The following is a 26,195-nucleotide window of genomic DNA, read 5'->3' on the forward strand; positions in this document are numbered from 1 at the left end:
GAACATGGTCTTTCTTTGGACATCAAGACGGCGAAGTAAAACTCCAAGTATAGCAGGATCGTAATCTCGAGCGTCGCAATATGTCTATAAGAGCGGGCACACATTGAACTGTTGCTATCTTCCATTGAGCCATCTCACATCTCAAAGATCCCACAATCTTTTTACTACCAAACTCCTCCATACATTTTGTCCCAAGAACTTTGTTCCATCAATTTCACATCATGCGCTTTCGCTTCTTGTTCCTTGCGTTGATACCAGCGGTCATTGCAAGTCCGTCTCCTGACGGGAACAACAGGGAGGTCGACATCTCTTCGAACGTGGAACCAATTACAGCCACTGTCTTCGTATACCCATCCACCGATGAATTCAGTCGTGATCGCCAGGATGAAGAGACTGAGTGCAACTTAGAGGCTTTCTACGGAGATCGTGTCGAAAAAACCCACGATTCCAATGGAAAGCCGTGTTGGAAGTTGTCCCTGATCGAAGGCGAGACGATTGATGATCTCCGGGGTTGGAGCGACATCGATATCCCCGGTGTGAGCTACGAGGAGCGGAAACTGAGATTCACGAAGAGGAAGGTACCTCCAAAACCGCCAACATATTGGGCAGTAGCCAAGGATCCGGATGCCACCGAGGAGAATGCAAAGATTTTCGCGTACCTCAAGACCAAGACCAAGCCTGGGGAGGATATCTATGAGCTCACGTGTTACGGAGGACTGAGATGGGGCCCGCTAGATTTGAGTCCAGAGGGCGTTTTGGAAGTTACGCAGCATCCCGGCATCCTCCCAGAATTACATGTATCGCTGCCGCTCATCAAATGCCGAGCTGTTTCTAGAGATACATCGCACTATTCCAATCTCACTGGCAACGACGAGTTATCATCATCATTGTACGACCCAACAAAGATGATCGCGAAGAGATCGATCACTTGGAAGAGACAACAAAGAGCCACGAAGGATTTGATGGAGGACAGCAGGTACGAGTAAGTGTGGTAAAACCTTGAAATCACTGCGACAGCTGACTAAGCTTCCTAGTGGCTTGGGTGGTAACCTGAAAAGCTTCATCTACGATGCCAACGCCGGAAAGGGCACTTGGATATACGTCATTGACCAGGGTGTGGCAGTTGGCGTAACTAATGTTCGTGGCTCTACTGTGTGCCTCTAGACTACGCTGACTCAGACGCGCCAGGGCAACCTCAAGGATAAACACGAACTCGTCGTTGATGTAGAGGACATTCTACAGACCGAAGCCTCCAAGTTGAAGGGGCAGTCGAGAGACACAGATGACGACGCACCACCTGAAGGCACTCCTGCGGAAGGCTCACACGGTACAATGATGGCTTGTAAAGCTGCGGGGAAACGATATGGCATAGCTAAGCAAGCCAAGATTGTCCCTGTCAAGATACTCCATACCGCCGATGATCTCCTCGTAGGGTTGAAAATCGCTTTCGCCGACATACGCGACAAAGGTCGAGCTCTCAAGAGTGTTGTCGTGGTTTCTCAAGCCGTTCCTGGGTCCACTACGCGCGACCAGGCTTTGAAAACCGAGAGAGGAAGAGATTTCTTGAACGCAATCAACGACATCATTGCACTTGGCACACCAGTCGTCCTTGCAGCGGGCAATGAGCGTGATGCAGATGAGGGCACACGCGAGGACATCGATTTGCTGCCGCAGGTTTTGGAACATCCGGATATGACGCCCATCATCAATGTCGGTGCCGCGAAAATCTCGGGAGATCGAGTCGAAGACTCGCAGGGGGGACCTCAGCTATCTATTTACGCGCCTGGCAACCTGGTCTTTTCTCTTACGAGGGACAGCAGAAGTGAAACCTTCCAGGGCACCTCCGTCGGTAAGCTACTTTGCCCGTACCCATGATAGGATCGCTAACTATACATATAGCTGCTCCTGCTGTTGGAGGACTTATTGCGACATACTTAGGAATGGAGGATATCCCTTCCGAGTTCCGTGACTCAACCGGAATTGAGCGAGTCAAAGCGATTCGTGAATACCTCAAGTCCGACAAGTCAAGCTGGGTGCATAAATCAGGGACCGAGGTTCGCATGATCTGGAATGGAGCAGATGAAGACGCACATCGCGTCAGATACGACTGTTACCCGGAGGTAAGTAGTGAGGACGATGGTACCGGATCCAGTGACTGTCTTGAATACATGCCTGCAACCCCCCCAGTTGTACCGGCTCCCGAGCCAGAGTCCGCATCGGCTGGCTGCAGCGTCAAACCGTCGTTCGGTGGTGGGGAGTATACTGTATGGGGGGCAGGATGGGCAGACGACGATGGCGCGAGACTAAAGCAAGACCTTGGTGGTGCTGGCGGCGGAGTCCAAGACTTCGTCTTCAATCGAGGCGCCGGAGATGGAGGACGTGAGTGGACGGCTACATTCGTCGGCTTGTTTGAAGCTTTGGATGCTGAGGGTGTCATCGATACTGTTGCAGGTCATGGAGTCAACGTGGTGTGTGCTGCTGCTTGAGCATACGATTGCTCGACCCGGCTGCTCCGTTTTGGAAAGTTGGCAAGCCCTTTTCTTTCAGTCTCGCTTTAACGGGTTTTTTTCGGTCGTTATCTTGGGTATCTGCGGCGATTACTTTCATTTTAGGAGAGACAGTTTACCTGTTCAAGTCATGCCTAGCAGCGCTTGCACTGCGATTGCTGTTGCCAGGGTATCTGCCTTCGTCCTTGTTTACTACCTCTGTAAGAATGACTGAACACTTCTCTTTGGTGTTTTCTTCTCGACTATACACAAGCACCAATAACCGTAGAACTAGTGCAAGATCAGTTAAATTATCCACCCCCTCCGAGCAGCGGGTCGCCCTCAGGAGGGGTAGACGGCGCTATTGTCGCAATGCAAGGCCGCCACCTCTTTGGTGCCTGTCGAATTCACTATTACCCACAATGTGTATATCTACTCGCTTTAAGAGTTTTGGTATTATATACATAACGATCATCAGAAGATCTATCCGGTCATTGCCAGAAGATATCTCCCACTGCCACTGGCCTTCACGAGAGGCAAATAGTCACTCTCAACATGTCCAATTCCGCCCCAACCAGGAGCCTGAACGAGATCCTCGCTATCATTCACAACCCCAACTTGACAGCTGGCTACCCCATCGGCGATATCACGTACTACACTAAGAACCTTGGAGCCGAAATCGTTCACAAACAGATCCAGCTACGCAACATCCTGTCACCACAGTCAGGGGTTTTCGCAACACGCTGGGCTGCAGAAAAAGCGCACCAACGAGCGGGAATACTCCAGCGAGTATACCCTGATATTCCCAGATGTCATCGTCCCGAGTGCTTTAGCAAGGACGGCTACCACTCCCTGGTAGCCTTTTCTGGTGTACCTTCTTTGGAACGAACCCTACCGTTCATCAACCTTGAGGACTTGGGCGACAAGACAACACTCTCAGCTCTAGTCGAGGCTCGTAGTCGTCAGCCGCCTCATACGTTTGCCACAACCGAGCGCCTATTCATGCCTTTGGGCTTTACGGACGAGTATCGCGCGCCCTCACATGTGGTCCGCCTCTCTGATAGTAACGACTACGGCGAATCAGAAGAATTTGAGAGTGTCACTGAGGCTATGGACTTCGTAGACGATGGATTTGGCTTAGCCCTTGGCAATGGTCTTCAAGTTCTACACGCTCAACAGTTCCTCTACTCTTTCCTGCTCCAGTGCGTTCGGATTATCTTGTCGGATCATTTGAAACTACTCGACACTGAGATCGATGACCCAGAGCCTGACGCGCTGAACATCATTGATGAAGAGGATAAGGACATTGCGTTCTCCGAGGCTACTGCCATGACACCTTACCGTGGTCGCCATGGTCTTCATCTACACAGACTACGCCGCTGGACGTCCGACGCAGCTAATACGGCCAAGGACGAGATTTGGCAACTTCGCGAAGATCCAGCGCAGTTCGAAAAAGCCTATACCAGTGCTGTCGGCCACGACGTTGCTCAGGTGGCCGATCGCTTGGGCAAAGCGCATCCTAATATCAAGAGCAAAGACTTCATCGCTAGCACCCTAAACGTTCTAGTGGCTCGTCGTCACCGACGGCTGATATGTTGGGATCAACTTGACGCTTATGCTCGGCGTATCGGTGAACTCTTCTCTCTCCACCCGAAAGGTGTGCGCGCCTGGTCACTCGAACCCGAAGAACTCGTGGAGGCTATCCAGTCGTTCCACGTGCTACTCGAGCTCATGAAGCGAGATGTTCTCGAAGAAATGAGTCAATATTCGGCTAGCGAAGAACTTCGATCGCAGTTTGTGAGGCTTCCGCTGTCAACCGGATCACACCTGTCAGCACACAAGAACTTCATGAAAGATCAGAACAAGAAGGAGATTTGCCTTCTTCTTCAAGAGTTATGTGGTGAACTCAACAACAAGAGCGAGCATACCACCTCTTTCGTTGACATCCGAGTACGTCTTGATATCTTAGAGACTTTCCTTCAAAAGAAGCCCAAAGTACGAGACCTGCTTAGCACGCCAATCAAAGAGGCCATTACACGGCTCTCGGTTCTGACGGAGTGCTCACATCTCCTTGAACTCCAACCGTGGAACTTCAAAGTCTGGAAGATGCTAGCAGTGACCGAAAGCGTCAAAGCCAGGGTCAACTCACATGTGGCTGAGCCCTTGCAGGTGTGGGACCGTGTCCTCGTAGCGGCCATGGATACTGGGTTTATTACTTCCCCAGAACTTGGTGATCCTTCCGATGGAAAGTTCACGTATCCTTACGAAGAAAGTAGGCGGAAGAAGAAGGTCATTGATGCGCTGCGTAAGGCGGAGGCCAATTTGGACAGGTTCTGGAAAGGCTTCGATACAGATTTCCGGAACCTTTCTGGAGGCGAGGATCAGGAAACCTTACAGCGTCTTCTTGAAGAGCGCGGTGCTATGCGTCGAACAAAAGCGTGGGTAGACGGTCGTTCCGAGAAAAAGATCGGTCCTCTCTCGGCGGATGATATCCTCGAACTTCAGCCGGTGTCTCAGATCTTCCACGATCCATCGAAAGAAATTACCGGAAACCTGGACAAATTTGCCATCACCAAGAAAGCAAAAGACAAGACCCGTGGGGCAGCTGCCGCGGTGCCCGCCGACGAGCTTGAGTTTGAAGATGAGCTTGCTCCTGATACGTTTGTCGATCCTCGCCGACCTTGGGCCCGTCTCGGAGACAACTCATACAAGGTCCTCAAAGCGCTATTCTTCATCCCAGATGAGGACGAAGTACCGGGAGTGACCAAGTGGACGGCTCTTCGCACGACGATGACCCATCTCGGCTTCTCCGCTGAACAAATGCAAGGTTCTGCGTGGCAGTTCACTCCATCGGAGCAGCTCAGACAGGACAGAGGTCTTGACAAGGGCATCTGTTTCCATGAGCCTCATCCGGGCAACGAGATGTCGCTTGCCATGATGCGGACGTTGGGTGCAAGACTGACTCGCGCGTATGGTTGGGACGGCTCGATGTTCAACCAACAATAAGGTTGTCGATATAAACAACACGCGGTTTGTTATCTTACCCCAGCGAGGTGTACGCTATCATCAGTCTCGCGCGAATAACGAGTTGCTGCTAAAGAGGGCGAGGGTCCTTGGCCGGAGGCTGACACGGGCTTGCAATCGGGATGGCATCATCTTCGTACTATTGTGAGTGGAAAAACGCAGCGTCCATCTCGCGAGACAATTCTGAAAAACAAGATTGCGGGTAGTAGTAGGTTACATTCGCACAATAGGTGTGACAATGTCTAGCATCTGGTCGCGCTGGAACGCGTCAGAGCCAATGAGATCAGCGCAATATAAATGTGCAGCATGCATCTGGCTGGCGATATGTCAGCTGCTGTTGTAGTGTTTAGCTTACCCAAAACCTTCAACGGTCCTCCATGAGTGCAGATAGCCGATAGCCGATAGAAGCTTTCGAAGTCGTGTTTTTGTATATCGTTCACGAGATCGTCGATCGACAATTCCGCCCCCAAACGCTTTCCCCTTTGGGATCTAGCGCTGACGCTGACCCCCTGTGGAACCTTGGCATCTCCTCCGCACTTCGCGACTTCCGTCTTGTCGCATACAAACAGATCTCTCTCGCATTATTACTGGGCAATCACAGCCCGCGTCTTATATGTCTAACGGCTTCCAAGACTTAGAGGCTCTGCCAGGTAACCAGTGGAGATTGGGCCGCCATGAGTGGGTCGCCGGGCGTAACGAGGCTATGCTGCTGTTTGTGACCGCTGCATCTGCAGCGCGTAACATGGAGCCAAGTCTTCCCGAGGTTACTATGGTTGCCTGAATACACTCAGCCTCTAGATATGTCTTCCCCAAATACCTAGGTACTCTGCGCGATCTACAAATTCCAGTCAGACTGCCTTATGACCTGCGTGGGAGCCGCAATCCGGAGTTTAATGCGCAAACAGCATGTCGCATTCAAACACTAGTCCATCGTCAGAACCGCGCGAACGTTATTCATGGATATCGCTTCCTGAGAGCGATACCTTAAGCGGCATCACGCAGCATGAACACGCCGAACAGGGCGACGGCGTCGACCGCACTCGCAGGCCTGAATCCCGAGCTCAAGAGCAACGCGAACACACCGATTCGTCTCCTCATGCTGCTCAGGAAAACGAGACGCTTCTCTCCAGCCGAGCATCTACCGCACTCAGTAGAGCAATCGATGACCACTCGCTGGATGAGCCGCAAATAAGGAACTTCGATGATTCCCATGAGCGTGAGTGCAACACCGAGTACCCCAAGTTACTATGTCCGACATCTTCTGACGAGCTTAAAGCAAAGTTTCAAGATCAAAGCCTGCGGACATCCACAGATTGGGTGCCATACACGCTGCGGCGCCCATACCTGATCACTCTTAGCCAAGCATCACTCATACTCTCGACCGTATTAGCAGCCCTTAGCTGGCACTCTTATAAAAACCATGGACTCGGAGATGAGGATGGGTCTACTGGACTACTCATTGGACGGAGATATACGCCCACTATCGTCGCCATTTTCTTCACGCAGGCTGTTGTCCAGGTTGCAGAGGATGTAAAGAGGACTGAAGCATACGCACGCATGGCCGGCCCCGAATCTATCGAAGCCAAGTTCACCCTATTCTATCTGCCCAAGGTCTGGTGGAAAAGCATCTTTGTAGGTTTCTCTCGAAAGCGGAGTGGCGGCCACCGGAGATGGAATCTGGCCTTGTCTTCGCTCGCAGCTGGTATCAGTGTGCTCAGCATTTCAACCTTCTCGTCGTCCGTATTTGTTGCGAAAGAAATCTTGTACCAGGAGGATGTGCAGCTTCAACGGTATGCCGCTGGCCAGACAATTGGCGAAGACTTGTCACCCATTCAGCTTTCACCTCGAAGGGATACGTATCTCCGAACTATAAGTGGATATCTCTTCAACGTATCTACATCTATCTGGTCGTCGAATTCGCAAGTCATTGTACCTTTTGGAGCATCAAATGGCGACAAGCGCCATGCAACGCTTCCGAACGGTATATGGCAAGCAGATACTGAGGTGTTCCATCTAAACTACAGTTGCACATCGATGGCTCTGGTCGAGAAGGACATAATCGATATTACCTACAAGTATACAGACATCCCGATAACGTCATGTCCAAACGACACATGTACTGTCTCCTCAAAGGGGTTCAAAGTTCGATCAGAGGATGGTTGTGAGGTCCAAATCCAAGGTCCAATCGCTCAATGGGATGCTTTGGGAGCCGAGTTGAACTCCGATGGCTTCATTAGCGATACCTTTACAGATGATGGTGGCTTGCTCTGGACCAACATGTCTTCCAATTACGTGTCGTGGGAGACACTTATTCGAGATTACGGTCAGCCTCCAGCAATTCGCTCCGTTGGAGAGAAGGTCCTCGAGCAATGGTCTCGCACGTTCATTTATGGTTTCTCCGATCAATGCATTGGGCGTGACCTGCTACTTGTATCGCCTCAATGGATTGTCCGGCCGTCACCTGTCGATGTGCCCGTGGGTGTATGGGAGAAAGACTCATGGGACAACCTCACGATACGGGCACAAGTATGCACTCCGGAATATCATGCAGTCAGCCTCCCAGTCTCTGCATCCATCGACAGCGCTGAAACTTCCATGTCCTTCGATGTATCAGAGTTTGAGCGACGCAGGCAGCCTGTGTCGAAACAAGCCATCGATTTCGACTTATTGGATGATCTCACTTTTCGCAGTGACAATTGGGACAAGGTAAGTTCTGACTGTACGAAGTGCATGCGAGACATATACTGACATCGTGCCTCTACCTCCAGTACATGGCCGTACCTCGTAATGTTCATGGTTCTTTTGAGGGCATATCGTTGCTTCTTGCTTCAACTTTTGCTCACAACGTGTCCAATATTTTGGAGAACGTCACGTTAGAGGAAGAAGCTAGCAAACTTCGGATGCACTTCACAAAAGAGCTTTTGCTCTCTTCTCTCATAGAAGCCGACAACCCACAATTGGAAGATACAAAAGGGCTTGCTACACGCGTTAGGAGACGGATTCTGGTCGTCACTGAGGTTGCAATAACACTCGCAGTATTGTTCATGCTCTTGGCAGGCTACATTGCAGTAGCTGTATTCTACACATCGCCCAGGAAAAGACCACTCAACCTCCATTCAGATCCTGCCACCGTTGCTGGAACATCATCCCTCCTTGGCAGTACTTCGCTTTCTTCTACCACGTTCAGTACATTCCTTGGATATGAAAGATCGCGCACGCAAGGTCTTATCCAATCACGGGTTTATCATCTACAGGGCGGCATCATTTCGGAGAAGGAAACGATAGGGGAGTCGATTGAAGGGAGAAAGCCGAATGTACTCGGCAAGACAAGCGAGCTTTCAGTAAGCCATCCCAGATCAAAAGATGGCTCTCAAGATGACTGGAGGCCTTCAATGCTCCACAAACGATGGCTTCTTACACTACTGGCTACTCTGATCGCTATCGCAACAACCATGTTCGTTCTTCGCAGATATGCACGAGAAGATAAGCTTTCTCAGACTGCTTTTACCTACCAGGTCGATTTGGGTTTATTCGACACGTCGTTCTCTCCTCACTCTGTCGTTGCAACGCTAATCGCCGTTTGTATTGGATTGAGTTGGGATGGTATCGATAAACCTATGCGGATTCTGCAGCCATATCTCTCGTTGTCGCGGAAACCCGTAGTCCCATTACGAGGAGCATCGTTGACTTACCAGTCTTCATACTGGATATGGGCCGCGGCAAAATCAGCGTCGCGGAAACATTGGATGCTTTGTCTAATAGCTACTGGTACAACCTTATCACAAATCCGTAAGCATTTTCTCGCTCCGTCGAGTCGTGTAGCTAACCGTGTAGTCATCATCTCCATGGCAGCCGTCTTCGAAAGACAGACCGCATTGATTAGTCGGGAAACTTGGGACCCATCACATATTGATACACTTTGGGTGACAGCACCTTTTGAGCTTCTACAAGAGCCTATCGGCTTTTCCAACCCAGGCGAACGAACGCGCAATTTCGACTTAGACGAGCATATGTTGGACTCATCCAATATTCAGTGGCTCAACCACGCGTTGGACGAGATCCTTCTAGAAACACCGCAACTGGCGTGGACTAAGGATGAATGGACGTTTACCCCACTTGATATGCAAGAGCTGCCAAACGTTACGGTATCCTCGAAATCGCGTTCCGGTTCTGGGAGACATACAAGCTCTGATTCTATAGCGTCACCCGCAAACGCGTCTTTCATCACTTCCGCTATCCGAAGTCGATTACAGTGCTCTCCGATTGCCGTACCAAACTCCGACTGGCTTGACCAAGCCGCAGACGTTTTTCCCAATCGTACCAGTGAAGCGCTACAAGGATTTGCATTACCGACTACTCTATTCGACGGCGAATCGTACAATACCTCTGTCTTCTCGGCCCGGAGACGGTTATCATGCTGTGCGAATGGCACAGATCCTGGTCAGCAAGCTGTCGTTGCGTATTGGAGCAGCAACAGCTCAATGATTGAACGGGTGGATCCTAATTTCTTCATACAAGAATGCACTTATGAACAACTTACTAATGGCAACTGCACGAGTGCCAATGCGCCGTCCGATCCCCTCAGCGAGGATGGGCCAGAAGACGTTATCGTTCAAGGTTCTTGGTACCGTAACTTTACCATCAAGTGGATCGTGGGGCCAGGTGTGACTGCGAAGATATCTGGACCTAATCCAGCTGCGAACCCGAAGGTACAACAAATTAGCGCACCGTACGGCTCTGCAGATGAAGAGCTTCTCTACTTCACGGAAGAGCCCAAGATGGCTATAATGGACTGTATCATGGTCATCGAAAATACATCCGCCAGTGTTACTATAGCTAGGAGTTCTGGGAACGTTTTGGAATACAGCTTGGTGGCGGACCCACAGCCTGCTCTAGACGCATGGGATTACGCCTGGGATATCCTGTACCCTAACCCAACATCCTACACAGGAAGAGGAAATGTCAGGTAAGGCATCCATCCAATTGAGTGGCTACCTCGAGCGTGTTCATCACGAATCAAGTGCTAACCACTACCGCTACTAGTTACGGCCATCTATTCATGACGCAGCTCCTCACCGCCCCACACATCATCACACCTCACATAGCGCATTCCTGGCTATCCTACAACCGCAGCATCGAAGAAACAGCAAGCGAACGCTTCAATATTCGCGACCGGGATCGTGGCCTCAACGTCGACTTCATGTCCTACGCAAACTGGAACCTTGCCAACAAAGACACCGAATCCCTGCTAAATACAACAACGCTATTGCGACATTCCGAGAAGACGTTACAAATCTTCTTCAAACACTTTGTCAATAGCGGGTCGTCGAGTCTCAGCGGGAGCTGGTCATCTTCAGGTCCTGAGAGAGCAGCCTACCAGCGAGCCTCGTCACAGCCTGTGAATGGGACGTTTACGAAACGGGTTGAAGTTCTTGCTATGAATGAGACGGCAACGTGGCTCTCGCTTACCATACTCATCCTACTTATCGTTATCCTGGTTATTCTGGTTGTGGGCTTGCAGATCATATATCCGAGCTCATGCATGCAACATCGCGTCGAGTGCTTGGCAGACGCACTGGCTATGGTTGCTGGAAGCGAGGGGCTGATCGGTTTGATTGAGGAGCAGGGTGTTGACGGCTTTGCTAAGAGTGGTAGACTGACTAAACTGGATTGGTTCAGAGACGCGCGTGGAGATGTTAGGTGGGGTGTTGAACTCGTGGATGCAGAGGGTGTGGAATGGGTTGATGGACCGGAGGTTGCCTCGGCTGGGCACGATGAGGAGTCATCAATTCAGTGCGAGGAAGTAGTCGATGCCAGCAGTGCGCTTCTGGAAAGTGGACGAAGGTCACCTTCCCTGCGGCATTCCGTTCAGGAGCAACAGACAGAGCCAATGGTGGGACCCAGCGATGTCGCCAACAACGCATCGAGGCTATAGAGCAATGAGACCCTTGACTCTCGAATAACTGGCCATGTCTATTCCGGTGCTGTCTACGTGTATCCCATTTCCTACCCCGACACGTGTCCATCAATCTACGATACATGCATTCACTCGCCCAGCACAAGTGAGGCAAGCGAGGCGGACAGGCCAGCCACACCGGAAACACTCGGCAACCAGGCCCACGCCAACACCAATGGGTACAGTACCGGCACTTTCCATTTTCCTTACCGTACCGAGGCCACGGTCTGGAATCGTGGGAAAAAGGAACGGTGGGTAGCGTCATGCCCGCAGTTGTAGTGTGGGGGTGAAACGACTAAGTGCTGTAGCCCGAATTAGGATGTCGCCCTATGCAGTCAGACAAAAGCATTCACACAAGCTCAGGTCAGTGCTGGCGTCCTACATCACATTTGCGGTGAACCAGTACAGGGTAACGGTGAGGAGGGTAGAAGAGATGTGATTGTGATCATATCCTACACGATACCAACAGGCTAGCTGCAGTACCCGATTTGAATGAACCCCATCATGCCATCCGTCCATCCCAGCTCAGCTATGTAGATAAGGAAAACAGAGAGAAAGATCCATCGCTGCGTAGTTCATGATCCATACGTCCATCATCATAAGCGTCGTAGCCGTTGCCAACACATCGACCTCTTGCTTACTTTTTTTGCGAAATAGCGGAACGAAAAAAAGGAAACCCCACCAAACATTTCTGCCACGTACATGATCCAGCCATAACAAGTAGAAAAGGAGATAAGGGTATTACATCCGCCAAAATCGAGAAAAAAGTGCCGAAAAGCCTCCGCGAGGAGCAGGTATAGTGCAGGGTAAAGAAGAAGTAAGAAGAAGGGGGGAATAATGTGGGGAACGCTCAAAAAAGGGCGCGACGAAAGGCAGGAAGAAGATAACCGTACAATCTGATCGGTCCAAACAAGAAGTTCAATGGCGGTGGCCGCCCTTACGCATTGGATGTTGGTGTGCGTGAGCGTTCCCAGTCTAGCAAACCATAACAATGTGACCTGCACTGTCGCAGGGAACGCAGCAAGCATATAAACATGGAATGCGAGTGGGCAATAGTGCCAAAATCGAACTTGCGAAGAATAAACCGATCCGAACTTTTTTGTTGAGCAGGTCTGCCAGAGAGGCATGTCCGCGCTCGTAGAAAGCTTTTGATATGGAAATCATCCACCCAAGAAAAAAGGAAGATACAAAGAGATCTGCCGCGCAGGGCAGAGGATGGGAAGTTACGTGTGGCCAGCAGGAAATAGAGTCAAAGTCGAGCTACGCATCTTCCTTTCGCGCGCGAGTGTCTGAGGTTCGGAGATCCTTAGTTGTAATAATGCGAACCGGTGTTGGCGCGGCGACGCAAAGGTCGTGGCACCTCAACAATTCGATCATCGTAAGAATCCCGTACTGTTCGGCTTTCGCGCCTTCTACGGTCGCTGCGCATGCTTGCTTTGGTCATCTCCTCTAGCTGGCTCCGCGTTACAAGTGCCTGTCCGTCACCTGCGTTGCTGCCTCTTTCACTGCTGTGATAGTTGCTCTCATTATCACGACTTCCACTGATGACAAGTTCTGCCATGCCGTCCTCGGTCGGGATGAGTTGCATAGTGCGACCCTCCATGTCGCCGTTGAACTGCAGGCTGAGTGGGGCGTTCGCATCAACTCGGAGGCGAATCTCATTATTGCCGTTGCTCGTAAGAGCGGTGCGATTAGACTGGCTTTGCCTATCGCTTCCAGAGGAGCCGGAATGAGAGGGCATTGAAGGTACCCTCGAAGCCCTCTTTGCAGCACGATGGATGTGATCGTTCAACGGAACATCCGTGCCACGTTGGTTGTTAATGTAGTCTATCGCCTGAACTTCTTTGGCTTTGCGGCCGCCCGCATCAGTAGGACGGCGCCGGCGGGGAGGAGCTGGCGCTTCGGGAACGAAGGGGGCGACGGGTTCATCGGAGTGGTACTCCTCCTCGCTGTCATCAAACAACGCTGCAGGAGTCTGGTAGTAAACCTTCGAGTTGCGCTTCTCGCGTTTGCGCTCTTGCTCGGTCTTTGCAGCCTGTTCAGCCTGGAAGCGATCCTCGAGAAGCTTTTCAGCTTTCCTTTGACGTCTGGCGGCTTTTTCTTCTTGTCTGGCTTGCTCTTCGGCTGCGAGGCGCGTCTCCTGCTGCCTCACAAGAGCGTACTCCGCATATGCTTTTTCTTGGGCAGAGTGTCCGTAGTGAGCGGATCGACGCCGTTCAGCCTTGGTGCTATCGCCCACATAAACCGAACCACGTCGTGCGGGGTATTCGGTTTGTGTTTCGCGCGGTGGGGGTGGAGGTCGGCTGATGGACTGTCGGCGAGACGCCTCGTTAGTGCTTTTGGTAGGGCGATGACGGCTGGAGCGGTCGTCGACGCCAACAGGAGGAGTCGACAGCGAATGGCGGTGGCTGCGAACTTGCTCTACGGTTGTGGTAGTGTGAGCATGAGACAAGATAGGCCGTTCCGCCTTCCTGGTCTTGGGCTTAGTCGTTGACTTGGACTTGGTCCGCGAAAGCTTCGAAGAGGGCGGGGGCATGAGCGCACGGCGGACACGTGGGTCCTCGGGATCGATCTCAGGCTCCCGCTCATAGTCTCCTTCTCCATCAGACGATCCCGTCTCGGATTCACTATCGCTTGTATAGGCTCCATCCTGGATCTGGAGTTGATTAGGGTATGTACCCTGAGGCTGGCTGCGCCTCGCCGAGTATTGCTGCTGATCGCGGGGAGCTTGGATGACAGCGGGTTGAGGTGCTGTGCGCGCGGTATTGAATGACTGCCGTGGCACCATTCCCGGCCTCTGCATTGGGTCGTAGGATTGAGGCATCTGCTGCAAGTAATGAGGGGGGTAGCCAGACGACGTCCCATAGGGCATGGATGGATGAGCCATCTGGGGGTAAGGTTGCCGGAATTGAGCAGATTGGGAAAGAGGCGGACCATGCTCTTGGTGTGGAGGGGGGTATCCAGGCGCACCATGGGCCCAGTGGTGGTACTGTGCCCCAGGCTCACCGCTGTAGCTCATGGGTCGAGTAGCGGCCGACGGGCGACGAGGACGTGTTGTGGCTGGCTGGATGACGGCGGCTCCTGCGTGGTAGGACTGGCGATAGTGCGTAGGGGAGGGCGGAGCCTGCTGATAGGAAGCGGGATCAGAATGCATTGAGCGTGTGTCTTGTGGAATGGGACGCACGTCGCGAGCGGATTGCGATGGCAGTATGTCAGGGCGACGACGGACAGCTGAGGCAGGGGCGTTGGGGTCGTACTTGGTGCGTCTAGGCTCGGCACCATCCGGTTCAACTCTGCTGTCACGACGATCTCTGCGCTCCGGGCGGGACTCCTGGGTAACGGTCGGCCTGCGTTTACGTTCCGGTGGCTGATGTTGGACAACAGCAGGAGGCTTGGAGGCAGACGAAGCGGTGCGAGAGGGCTTGGGTCGCGAAGAGGACTTGGAAGTCTTCTCGGTCGTATCCGTCGGGCGTCGTCGGGCCTTTGGAGCTTCAGGCTGGGGAGGCGCTGGGGCAGCGGCGGCGGGCACCTGGGGCGGGCTGCGCTGGGGAGGAGCACTTTGAGCGGAATTAGTGCTGCTGACGGTGGCGGTGGTGTAGCTGCTGTACCCTGAGTCGGAGCGAAGGTCGATGTTGGTCGGCGCCCTCTCCTGCGCGGGCGGCATTTGTTTATCCAAGTCGGAAGGGTGCGAGCGCTTGGTGGAGACGTTAGCGGCATTGGGCGACCGGCGGCCCTGGAAGGGGATAGAGCCGCCTTCGCTGTCATCCGAGTAGCAGTCCTCGACAGTAGGCTGCAGTTCCGCCATGGTGGCAGCAGCAGCAGTAGTAGCAGCGTTTGTTTTGGGGAGAGAGAAGACAGGAGTCGGCAAAATATCTAGCGGCTCCAGCAGCGCGCTCTATCGATAATAAAGCGTCGCGGGGCGATCCTGGACAAGCAATCAATCAGGCGAGACGGCGAAAGCGCATTATTCGCACGGGCATAGGGCTGGCTGCTACCGTCTCATCAAGGCGGCGGGGCGTGGTGTGGGTGAAGGGGAGAGAAGATCAGAGCGAAGAGACGAGGGAGGCAGAGGGATGAGGGATATGCGAGGCGCTGCAGAGTATGACGGGCGACTTGGTGTGCAGCAGACAGGCATGCAGGCGTTGTTCGGGCTTCGACACACGAAAGTTTTCCCCCGCCCGTAAAATTCAAAACGGCGTGGTACTATAAACTGCCTTATAGCGGGCTAGCTCTTTCATGCAATGCGTCTAATCGTTGGGCGCGCACCGCATCCGTCGCTGCCCAGTCAACCTCCAACACCTAGTGGTTGGCCGAGGGGCTGCTCTGCCGCCCTCAAGCTCCTGGCTGTCGTCAAGTGGTCGCTGTCGTGGTGACGCAGCCTCCACACCATACTTTGGGTGGCTGCATGCAGACGCCCTCGTTGCCAGCCGCAACACTGCCATTGCCATGCTGCTGTCTGCACCGCGACCGCGACCGCGACCACGTCCGAGTAGTCTGCTGGGAAGGCCTGCTCTCCGAGGCCGAGTCTGCGACAGTTTCGCCATGCGTCCACACTGCTTCATCCTGCCGCCATGCCACCCTGATGCTGATCACGTCGTCCGGGTCGTAATAATAGCCATTCGCCTGGCCATTGGCTGCCTCAGATGCGCAACATCCATCGGTTTGAGTGGTCGTGGATCGTCTCCGTTCGAACGACATGAAACCGGGATTGCCCGGCCCTCGTAGCTGCGAGCCGTTCGCCTGAGAGGGCTGAATGGGCGAATCCACCTCAACGCACCACCTCACCGCCCTCTCGCGCGTCACGACACTTCGTCAAAACCACATCTCAACGCGCTCCACGCTCGATCCAGCCCTCATGAAAGCTTGTCGCCCGCCTGCTAGACGGAATTGGCGGCCGCTGCTGCTGATCACACTTCGCCTTGGCACTGTCTATCGTGTATTACCACGACGCCCTCGATGCTCTGCAGCATCACACGGTGAACGGTTGCAGGGCAGAATTTCCTAGCTCCATCGAACTTTTCCTTGCGCTTCCTCGCTTCCTCACGGTTCACGTCATGGAGCCTCAGCACTGCATCGTTTATTAACAGCTAACTCGTTTGCTCCTGGCTCGGCCACGTCAATCACGCTTACCATGCAGGAACAACAGAGCACTCTCACCATCGTTACCTTCATTAATCTCCAGGACGCGACGCATAACATGTGTCCTTTCGCCACTGCGAGTCCTCATTGTCCGGTGTCAAGCATGGCTGGCGTTGCGTCCTCAGAACCACGCAAATCACAGCCCCTCAGCTCTTGCCCTGCCCGGCACTAACGCACTTGCCAGCAAGACAGCGTATCGGTGTAACAATCCCATCGAATCGCCTCGGACGCAGCTCTCATCACGCGGCCCGTCAAGCGTTGCTTACTCGCCTAGTCATCGACACTACCCCACCAAAGCTTCCGGTGAACAGACGCACCGCATCGAGCAGCGCAATGCCCTCAACAGTTCTGGCCAGAACCAGAACAAATGATGCGCTCTCGAATACGCCCAATCCGGCAACCTGCGGCTTCCACGGCACCGCGACTCCAAATGTCACACGCACGACGACCGTTATCGTATTCCGAGGTATTCGCCACTGCTCTCCTCCCTCATGTCCCTCATGCTGTGTTCGACCGGCGTCATGGTACACAGTCTGCAGACGGAGTGCAGCGTCTTGACTTTTCGTCGTTGCTAGATCAAGCTTCAGACATTCGCCATAAACACCCCACCACCAGCTACCATGTGGTGCATCATTGACAGCTTTGCCATTCGCTCGTCCCGGTCCTGTAAGACGAAATAGTGCAGTGGTCCGTAACGGAAGGGTGGCCGCTCATCCAATGCTCCTACACCACCAGGCATGACGTTGAGTTTCGTGTAACTGTGGCTACCCTTCATCCACGCCTGCGCCAGATATGTGCTGTGATGCTTGATAAATGCCACTTAGAACCATTCGCTTCGGCTCAGATGCAGCACTCTGCGCGACACCAGTTTGTGCCGACCGCCAGGTCTTGCAAAGCGCTTGTTGCACACATTAAGTGATTAGCCAACCTTCTTCGCAACCTCCAGCAAGTTCTGCGGCGGGGTAGCGGACAGATACGGCATGACAACACGCTCGAAAGGGCTTCCGCATACAATCGTCTTCCACTGACGTCCGTTTAGACTCTTGGTGTGACCGGCAGAGCATCGGGGCTGAATCATTTCGGCACATCGCACACGCCCTGCAGACATCAAGATCTTTGGCTTGAAGCCTGTGTCAGATTGATGCGATATCGGCAGCTCTTGTGCCACAGTGACACAGTCATGTGCATGGAAACTGTGAAACGCCATCATACTTCTCAGGAAGGGATGCTGGGAGTCGATGCTCGAGAACTTGCGATTGATCGTCGACGTAAAGACGCGATGGGCGTTCGGTGCCGCCATGCGCAGTGGACATGCGATGGATGTCAGTATCAGTTGCCTTAAGCATCATGCAGGTAATGTACCCACAATCTCAAAATAATCTACGCCACAAGCCATCTTACATGAACTCCTGCAAACTCCTTATTTTTTATTGTCAGAAATTCAGACTGCACCTCTCGTTATATCAAAATCGTAGTCGCGCCTTCCTAACCATTGTCGTCTCCGCCGTTTGGCTAGCGCTGGTTGGGTGGAGGAACGCGTGGGAACTCGCTAAGCACAGCCCACTACAAATCCACCATCTCGTTGGAACCCGAGCGAAATTCGACAATGGCATTCCAAACGCTTTCATTTCACCGCGCTATCCAGCTTCAGTTCGTTCGCGCGAGTAATTCCTCTCTAGAGACTACGTTTCCATCAGGACGTGTGACTCACATGCGGCATGTCACTTCGTCTCAGCAATGAATCCTTCGCTGCCCAAAGTGTCTCCAATTGGGTCCCGAACACTTGGTCTTGCGGCTCTCGCTGCCCTACAGACCCACTTCTGGCGCTGACGCCATGGACTTTTGGATCTAGGATGCCCAAAAGACCCACCCAGCGGCTATTGTGGGCGAAAATTCATACCCTCCGCTGTCAACTACAGGTACCACGCGACGGGGGAGCGAAAAGCAATAGTAACAATCCCGAGCTCTTCCATGATGATCTACGAATGGAAGCTTTGAATGAGGACGTCTCGTCGGAGTATGTCTCAGCTCAACAGCATTTGGTCCAAATTTTGCTGTACACGTGGGGGATCACCTGTCTGGTCAGGCGTCAGTCCTGGCCTTGTCCAGCTGACGTCACTTGCTCCCCAGATACTCCAGGTGTTTAGTGTCCGTTGAGGCCTGAATGGAGACCCTCATACAGGTCTACGGGAGTAGGACCAGTCATCCCGTGGTGCGTGCGGCAGCCTCGTCAGCCATGGGATGCCTACTGCTGAACACTGGCCTCACTAACTACCTCGTCCAATCCACGTCAACTATCGTGCCGTATGGGAGGACACACCTTGGGGCTTCTCTTCCATAATGGGGATTGTAGCCTTTACGCGGCAACTAAAAGCACACCTCATGTAGCTGGCTCACTCATTGTCCGAGGCCGATGAAGCGTCGTGCAAAGGTTCAGACGTGACTGAAACGGAAGACTCGGTATCATACACACTCACAGAGAAGCTTTCCACTTGCTTCCCGAGATTTTCCACACTCCAGCATAGACAAAGACGGGAAGCGGGGTGCTTGGTGTCGCGACTTCTGTCACCAAGCCTGTCACCCAGGTAGCTGACTCGAGCCGCAGACTCACGTGATTTTGTCACGACTCAGGTGCGGCTCGGCACGAACATGGGGATCACTGATCAGCGACGCCGGCAACCGCAACACACCCTCGGATCTGACCCCAGCTTTCGGTAAACTAACTACATAGACCTGCACAGACGACATCTTCTTTCTGCATTTCACTTCTCACACCTGTTGATCCTGATACTGATTTTCAGAAGCAAACTCGTCCTGCCTCGGTACGGCTTCGGGCAGCACCCGGCCAGCTCAGCTAGAAAAAGCGCACTGGTTGGTCTTCCAGTAGCGACAGGCTAGAGCCATACGATGACCGCCACACCTTGGATGGGAAACATTTGCATCGATAGCCTTTTCGCATGTCGACACGCTATGCAAGACGTAGTATCCAACAAAGAAGGATCCCATCACCGCACGACGCCCCACACCGGAGTAACAACAGTAGATGCTGTTTGCAAGACGTATGTCAACCACACGAAAATTCAAACAAAAACATGACTGCTGATACCCCTAGCGTTTGGAGAGCCTAAGAGGCCATGCGAGCGGGAAAACCCGTCAAAGATTGTGTTAGTAGAACAAACTTCGAAACAGCATCCTACAATATCCGCCATTGAATGTCTCAAATCATGGAGACATTACAGCTAAGAACCGGAAGAAGGGCCGATGAGGCGCATGATCAGATCACGACCATGAGCAATTCCGCATCTTGTGCAAAACCCAGATGAGTTCAGACGACGATAACACAGTGGCAAAGCTGAAGGCCTGCCGGTCTGGTTATACGAACAGTTGTATTAACGTGCAGCAGCAGCGTATGTGTAGCTAGACGGAGTACAGTTTCACGCACTTACTTTCGCCGCTCGACCAGGAGGTATCGTCTTCACATGTATCTAGACATCGTGGAACGCTTCCGCTCGTAGTACATCAACACCTCGATAATCAATCGATGAGCCAGCGGAAGATGCCCTGCCAATGTTGGATGGCAATGGCTGTCGGCAAGTTGTCTAGCAAAAGACCTCGATTCGAGAGTCTGGGCCCACGCCACGTGCCCGTAGCGGACAGCGGACACCCCGCTAAGTGCTTGCCCAGGCTCCAAACCACCAAAAGCCCACCCCATTTGTCGCAGCCACCTCCGGATTTCCATCACCACAATGGCTGTTCACGCGGGGTATAGGCTGGGCGTGACTGTCGGAAACGCCTTGACATGCGCCTGCGCGCTGTACCGGAGTCAAGACCGCCAGAATGCCGGGTCCAGACAGCACTATCGCGGATGCTATGCTGCTTGGAGCTGCTTGGCATGAGTACTGCTAACCGCTGTGGTGAATCGTCTCCGGAGCTATGGGCTTGAGGCTCCGTACCAGTGTCAATTCGATAGGTCGTAGGCGAGATAGCTTCGAGAGCTTGTCAGTACTCAATGCAAATTGCTAAGTTTTGGAGAGTCTGGGGTACGGTGGAGCCGAGGCCGCAAAGAATCTGGGGAAGGCGAGATCAGTAGTCTGGGGAAGCCGATGCGTATATGAGGTCGAGTATCCTACAGTTGTGGTTTTAGTTCTCCTTCATCCTCCTCCATCACAAGCCAGATTTCCTCTTCTATTCTCCCTTACTCCTTGTTGATCTTCTCGTCGTTCATCAAGGTTTACATCTTACCCCCTTGAAGGGCCTCAGAGGACTCCGAGAGTCTCCAACGACTATCATGGCCTCTTACGCTGAAGAGAAGGGCAACGTCGCCACCCTAGAACGCATCGAGTCCGACACAACCGCCAGCAATGCCGCCATCAGTCGTTTCACACCCGAGGAGCAGAAGAAGATTGTCCGCAAGGTCGATTTTCGTCTCATCCCCACACTCGGCTGCATGTACTGTGTCTCTCTCATGGACAGAACCAACCTAGGTGTCGCCATGGTCGCCGGCATGGGTGTCGATCTCAAGCTCACTGGCGAGAGATACAGCATCATCGTGCTACTCTTCTTCATCACATACGTCGCACTCCAGCCACCAGCTACCGTTGTGCTAAGGAAGCTTGGTCCAAGACTCTTCCTGCCATCTATCGTCATCATCTGGGGAGCAGTCATGATTGGCTTCGGTTTCGTCAAGGAATGGCACACACTCATCCCACTCCGTCTGCTCCTCGGTATCTTCGAGGCTGGTTTCTTCCCCGGCTCTGCATACCTCCTCTCATGCTGGTACAAGCGATTCGAACTCCAGAAGCGCAACACCGTCTTCTTCCTCATTGGTATGCTTTCGTCTGCCTTCTCAGGTATTCTAGGCTACCTCTTCTCTCTGCTCAACGGCAAGGGTGTACAAGCAGCATACTGGCTTGGTCCCCACTACGGACCCACAAAGAAGGCGCCCACCACACCCGTCAGCTTCGGACCCGGTCTCTCAGGATGGCGATGGATCTTCATCATGCAAGGTGTTATCACTGTCTTGATCGGCGTCGTAGGATGGTACTTCATCGTTGACTTCCCCGAGCTAGCAGCCAAGCCCAGCGCGACCCAAAAGAAGTTCCTCGAGCAAGACGAAGTGGACTTCATCGTCGCCCGCATCGAAGAAGACCGCCACGATGTCATCGCTGAGGAGTTTAACCTCAAGAGTTACCTCGCGGGCGCCATGGACCTCAAAGTTTGGGGCTTTGCTCTCATCTTCATGTTCACGACCACTATCACCTACGCCATCGCCTACTTCCTGCCCATCATCCTAAAGGACGGTATGGGCTTCAGCCCCGCCGCAGCAAACTGCCTCATCGCACCTCCTTACGTCTTCGCCGCCTTCGTCATGGTTGGCTTCGCCTGGGCAGGAGACAAGTACCACATCCGCAGCCCATGGGTCATCGCCAACGGTGTCCTCGCTCTCATCGGTCTCCCCATGATCGGCTTCAGCACCAACGTCGGTGTCAGATACTTTGGTAAGTCATTCATTCCCATTGCCCTCTCTGTACATGCACTAACAACCACTCTCAGGTGTCTTCCTCGCCACCGCCGCTGCAAACGCAAACGTCCCTTGCATCCTCACATGGCAAGCCAACAACATCCGCGGCCAGTGGAAGCGCGCTCTCTGCAGCGCTACACTCGTCGGCGCTGGCGGTATCGGTGGTATCATCGGTGGAACTGTCTTCCGTACCCAGGACGCACCTTCCTACGTCCCTGGTATCGTTGCTTGCATGATTGCGTCTGGCATGATCATCATCATCTCGCTGTTGCTCAACTTGAAGTTCTGGATGGCAAACAAGCGTGCGAACAACGGAGGCAAGATCATTGAGGGCCTTGAGGGCTTCAGGTACACTTTGTAGATACCCAGAGTGTGTATGTGCGAAGGGATGAGGATATGAGTAATGAATTGTTATGTGTTCAATCAAGGTTGACACTGCATCTACGTGGAAGTGACCTACCCTTTCAAACCATCGCACCACCACTCCAGTTTCCTTTTGCAAAACCCGAAAGCAATGTCACCTTCCAGTCTGAGAAACACGGCGAGATTTTCAGCCACCCCCAAGAACATGTTCTATGTCATTTCCAGCCACGGCGACGCCGAAGCGGGATCAACAGTATATTGCCGCTCGCCCGTCTTGGCCCTTCCTTCCTATCCGTCTTTGAGCAACGAGAAGGATCGCTTGGAAAGACGTCTAGATGTTCCTTCTCGGATCGCGGATTACGCCCTCTTGGTGGGATGCGTGTTTTGAACCGGGATAAGACAGGGGACATCTAAGCGAGAAGGTATCGCAATGGCGTAAGTACACAACGGGTGAGAAATGGAGGGGAAGCTGTTGAAAAACAGACGTGCTTTCTAATGCAGGCATGTACTAGGATTGTCTCAACATTTTCTCTCTTCGCGGGCCACTTCTCATGATCTGTAAAAAAACCGATTCGTCGTCCGGAAGATCAGTTACTTATGCAGGTGACCGATTCGCTGTTAAAATGGACCAATTAGTATACTTCTACGGAGAAAAATGCACAAGCCGAAGGTATGGCTGTCTAGGTGGTGTCAAACGAGATAGCATGAAGTATAGTTGCATCGATATACCAAGACCCGTCGTCTGCTGAGCCGAAGTGCTTGCAGATCTGCCGGGTGGTATTGATGCAGCATCTAGTGCGGCTCATTAAAAGGGAGCTTGCGGCTCATGTTCACCTATCATGGTGGCATGGGGTGCAAGATGTGTTATCTCTAAACAAAGCAGCCTCCTTGCACTTCGTGTGGAGTACAGCCCAGTTGTAACTTTCGCCGCACCACCTAATCTGAAGTGACTTTTGCTGCAGCACAGAATTCCTTTAACTTCCATATATAACACGCGGGTTCTTGGGTTTTATCCGGTCTTGATAGTACATCATCGTGCGTTAGTACATACCTAGGTAATCTCGAGTTCTCTTAGAGCATCCTCCTATGCTCTACTATCTTGGCCACGTGAAGGTGCCATCTCTCGGGAGTCTTTCATCGAGAATCTACTGCGAGCCTAATGTCTTGGGTTGCAATTGATCTTCCATGGCATTCCTTAAGTAGCATATGGTATCATCGTTGGGTCCTAAAGGCCTGTCGCGTGAATGTCGTACGTTTCTTGGGTATGCGGCAACGTGTCGTATCCCCTCCTCGGTATCGAGGTGAGTCTGGAAAGAGTAAACCTCATGGTTTCATATTCGGCTCAATTCAGCAGTGGTGGAGACATAAAAGACCAACCCCCCTCCGGTATTGACACGACAGCAACCCGCTTTGACACTGCTATCTCTTCACCAAAAACTTCAGTCACAATGCGCATCACCATCGCAGCTGGCTTCTTTACCCTCATTGTGCCTTCTCTTGGCTACGATGTTCAGTTCTATACCGGAATACAGTGCCGAGGCGAACGTCTTGGTGGAGCAGTTGGCTTGACGCCTGATGATGGGTGCCAGGACGGCAGCTTGTACAGCATCAACGCCAATTCCGTCTACATTGCTCAAGGAGACACCGAGGAAGACCTTCAAATCGCTTTTTATGGGGGTGACAACTGTCCTCTCGAGAACGCAGTCGCAACAGGGAATGTTGGTGCATGCCTTAGCGTCGGCGGTGCCTACCAGCAGTTCGATTCCTACAACGCTTTTCCCATCATCCCGCGCAGCAAGCGTGAAGATTCTGTCCAGTCCCAGGTCAATGACGACCCTTCGAACTTCCAGCATGGGGCTTTGTTCGAGGATGATGACGGTGTAAGTTGCAAGACGAAAGCGATGGCGCTATCTCCTATTCCGGTGTGCGATCGCTAACTATGCATGTGTAAAGGTCCAATGGCGCCTCCAACAGATAGCAGAGAACGCTTTCAGAGGCATACGTGCTGAGGAGTGGTCTTCCACCATGCGCATTGCCAACACACAGCCTCTGCCCGATTTCGACGACATACACATTGTCAAACTTGCAGAAGATCCAAACGAGAACCCTGCTGAGAACGCCAAAGTGAGCGCTGTCCCATCAGAGCGAAGCCCAAACCCAGCGTACGAGGTCGAACTTGCGCTTATGCCGCTCGACAACCTTCAACCCTACTGCACCGCCATCGCTTCATGCTTCATTGCTATCGGCGGCCTTCCTGAGCAGTACTTTCCCCGATCAACCCAATATGTGATCGCCCAGATCGAGCGTGCATGGAGAGCATCGACCTTGGAAAACCTCTGGACCTTCCTGAATTCACCCTTCTTTCTTGCCACAGGAGGAGCATACATCGCTACGCGCTACATACCAGCATCCCCGGACACGCCCGACGCACCGGCGGCTCAATGTACACAGGGTCAGAATCTGGCCCTCGACACAGCAGAGCAATGCATCAACTGGGTGGCAGCGAGCAGTGGTCGAGGTGAGACCAACAATGTCCAGTGCACTTTTGTTGATGAGAGTACGGGCGAGCGGGGAGCGTTGAGCCTGTCATACCTCCCCAATAACATCGATCCCCAGTGTGGAGCCCCACGCCCGCCTCGTCGCTTGTCAGCGGGAGTTATCAGCCGTGCCGAGCGGGCTTTGCTGGGCGACGTGCCGGCTCCGCTCGCTTATTGAGATGCACGTGACTGTGCTGAGAGTAACCACCTGGGCATGTACGTACCTTGGTAGCCTCCGGTGTAAGCCTGTAGTGTAACGCAGACCATTCAACATGGTTTCGTTAGTGGAATGTAGTAAAGGGATTAGGGATAGGATGAATTGATACATGTCTCTGGTTGGCAGGTTTATCTGCTATACTGCGCGCGTGTTTCAGGTTGCCAAGAATTCAGCCTTGTCCAGGGCTGTGTTGTTGCCTTGACGTAAGAACCAACGCCGATCATCCGGCTTTGCTCAGGTGGTTAATTAGAGTCACCGTCCCTATACTTTCTTTCTTTGAAGTGAGTGAGTACATGTATCCTCCTCTTACGAAGACATGTCGAGGAATTCGTTTGAAAACCACGGTGGACGCGAGGAGAAGGCGCCGCTGTACGCACTTTCACAGCTCATCATTCCAGAACCCGACGCTCCTCCGGCCGGTATTCGCGAGTTCCTGACTGAAGTTCTTTCAGTCTCGCGTGGACTCTCGCGCGAACATGCAAGCGCCATAGCAGACAAGTGGAAGCTTGGCACTGGACGCGAAATGCGCGACTACCCTCCAAAGATGTATCTCGAGATATTCGGTCCGGAAGAAGGATGGTGTGTGTATAGAGAAGTCAAAACCAGACTCCTCAACCAGAAAGACCAACGTGCATTACCTCGTGAAAGTCGCACTTTCCTAAGTATGCTCCACACCTGTCGGCATAGTTACGACCATGCGCTGACCAATGCTTTAGTTGGCATAAGTATCTTCTTCATGGTTACAGCCTACTATCTGATTCCCACGTTCTGGTCGTCGCCACGTGCGCTACCTCTGCGGGCGATGGGTTTTGTAGCATTCTCTTTGTTTGGTGGTGGCGGCTTGATCTGTTGGACAGCGGCCGTTTCATTACCACCCACTGTTGATGAGCAGGTCGAGCAGGAACTTATGAAGGCGTTCGTGGGAGAAAATCCAACTTCCAAGAAACAGCAG

At 52.8% G+C, this 26,195-nt stretch overlaps 5 protein-coding genes across 5 annotated transcripts; 4 read left to right on the forward strand and 1 right to left on the reverse strand.

Moving 5' to 3' along the window:
* Window positions 1-221: 221 nt before the first annotated feature.
* Window positions 222-2,486, forward strand: J4E90_003417 (uncharacterized protein; the record flags this gene model as incomplete). Its single annotated transcript, XM_051432987.1, has 5 exons — window positions 222-797; window positions 957-982; window positions 1,035-1,128; window positions 1,180-1,849; window positions 1,900-2,486. The coding sequence occupies 5 exons, from the start codon at window positions 222-224 to the stop codon at window positions 2,484-2,486; spliced, it is 1,953 nt and encodes a 650-aa protein (XP_051292885.1).
* Window positions 2,487-3,041: 555 nt separating this feature from the next.
* On the forward strand, window positions 3,042-5,492 carry J4E90_003418 (uncharacterized protein; the record flags this gene model as incomplete). Its single annotated transcript, XM_051432988.1, has 1 exon — window positions 3,042-5,492. The coding sequence occupies one exon, from the start codon at window positions 3,042-3,044 to the stop codon at window positions 5,490-5,492; it is 2,451 nt and encodes an 816-aa protein (XP_051292886.1).
* Window positions 5,493-6,416: 924 nt separating this feature from the next.
* Window positions 6,417-11,445, forward strand: J4E90_003419 (uncharacterized protein; the record flags this gene model as incomplete). Its single annotated transcript, XM_051432989.1, has 4 exons — window positions 6,417-8,216; window positions 9,206-9,299; window positions 9,345-10,476; window positions 10,554-11,445. The coding sequence occupies 4 exons, from the start codon at window positions 6,417-6,419 to the stop codon at window positions 11,443-11,445; spliced, it is 3,918 nt and encodes a 1,305-aa protein (XP_051292887.1).
* Window positions 11,446-12,772: 1,327 nt separating this feature from the next.
* Window positions 12,773-15,271, reverse strand: J4E90_003420 (uncharacterized protein; the record flags this gene model as incomplete). The annotated part of the gene is made up of 1 exon (XM_051432990.1): window positions 12,773-15,271. One exon carries the CDS (start codon window positions 15,269-15,271, stop codon window positions 12,773-12,775), a length of 2,499 nt encoding a protein of 832 aa, XP_051292888.1.
* Window positions 15,272-20,893: 5,622 nt separating this feature from the next.
* J4E90_003421 (uncharacterized protein) lies at window positions 20,894-22,487 on the forward strand (the record flags this gene model as incomplete). Its single annotated transcript, XM_051432991.1, has 2 exons — window positions 20,894-22,103; window positions 22,159-22,487. The coding sequence occupies 2 exons, from the start codon at window positions 20,894-20,896 to the stop codon at window positions 22,485-22,487; spliced, it is 1,539 nt and encodes a 512-aa protein (XP_051292889.1).
* Window positions 22,488-26,195: the final 3,708 nt, after the last annotated feature.

Source organism: Alternaria incomplexa (genome assembly GCF_024043165.1).
Source record: "Alternaria incomplexa strain BMP 0042 chromosome Unknown scaffold_4, whole genome shotgun sequence".
Taxonomy (NCBI): domain Eukaryota; kingdom Fungi; phylum Ascomycota; class Dothideomycetes; order Pleosporales; family Pleosporaceae; genus Alternaria; species Alternaria incomplexa.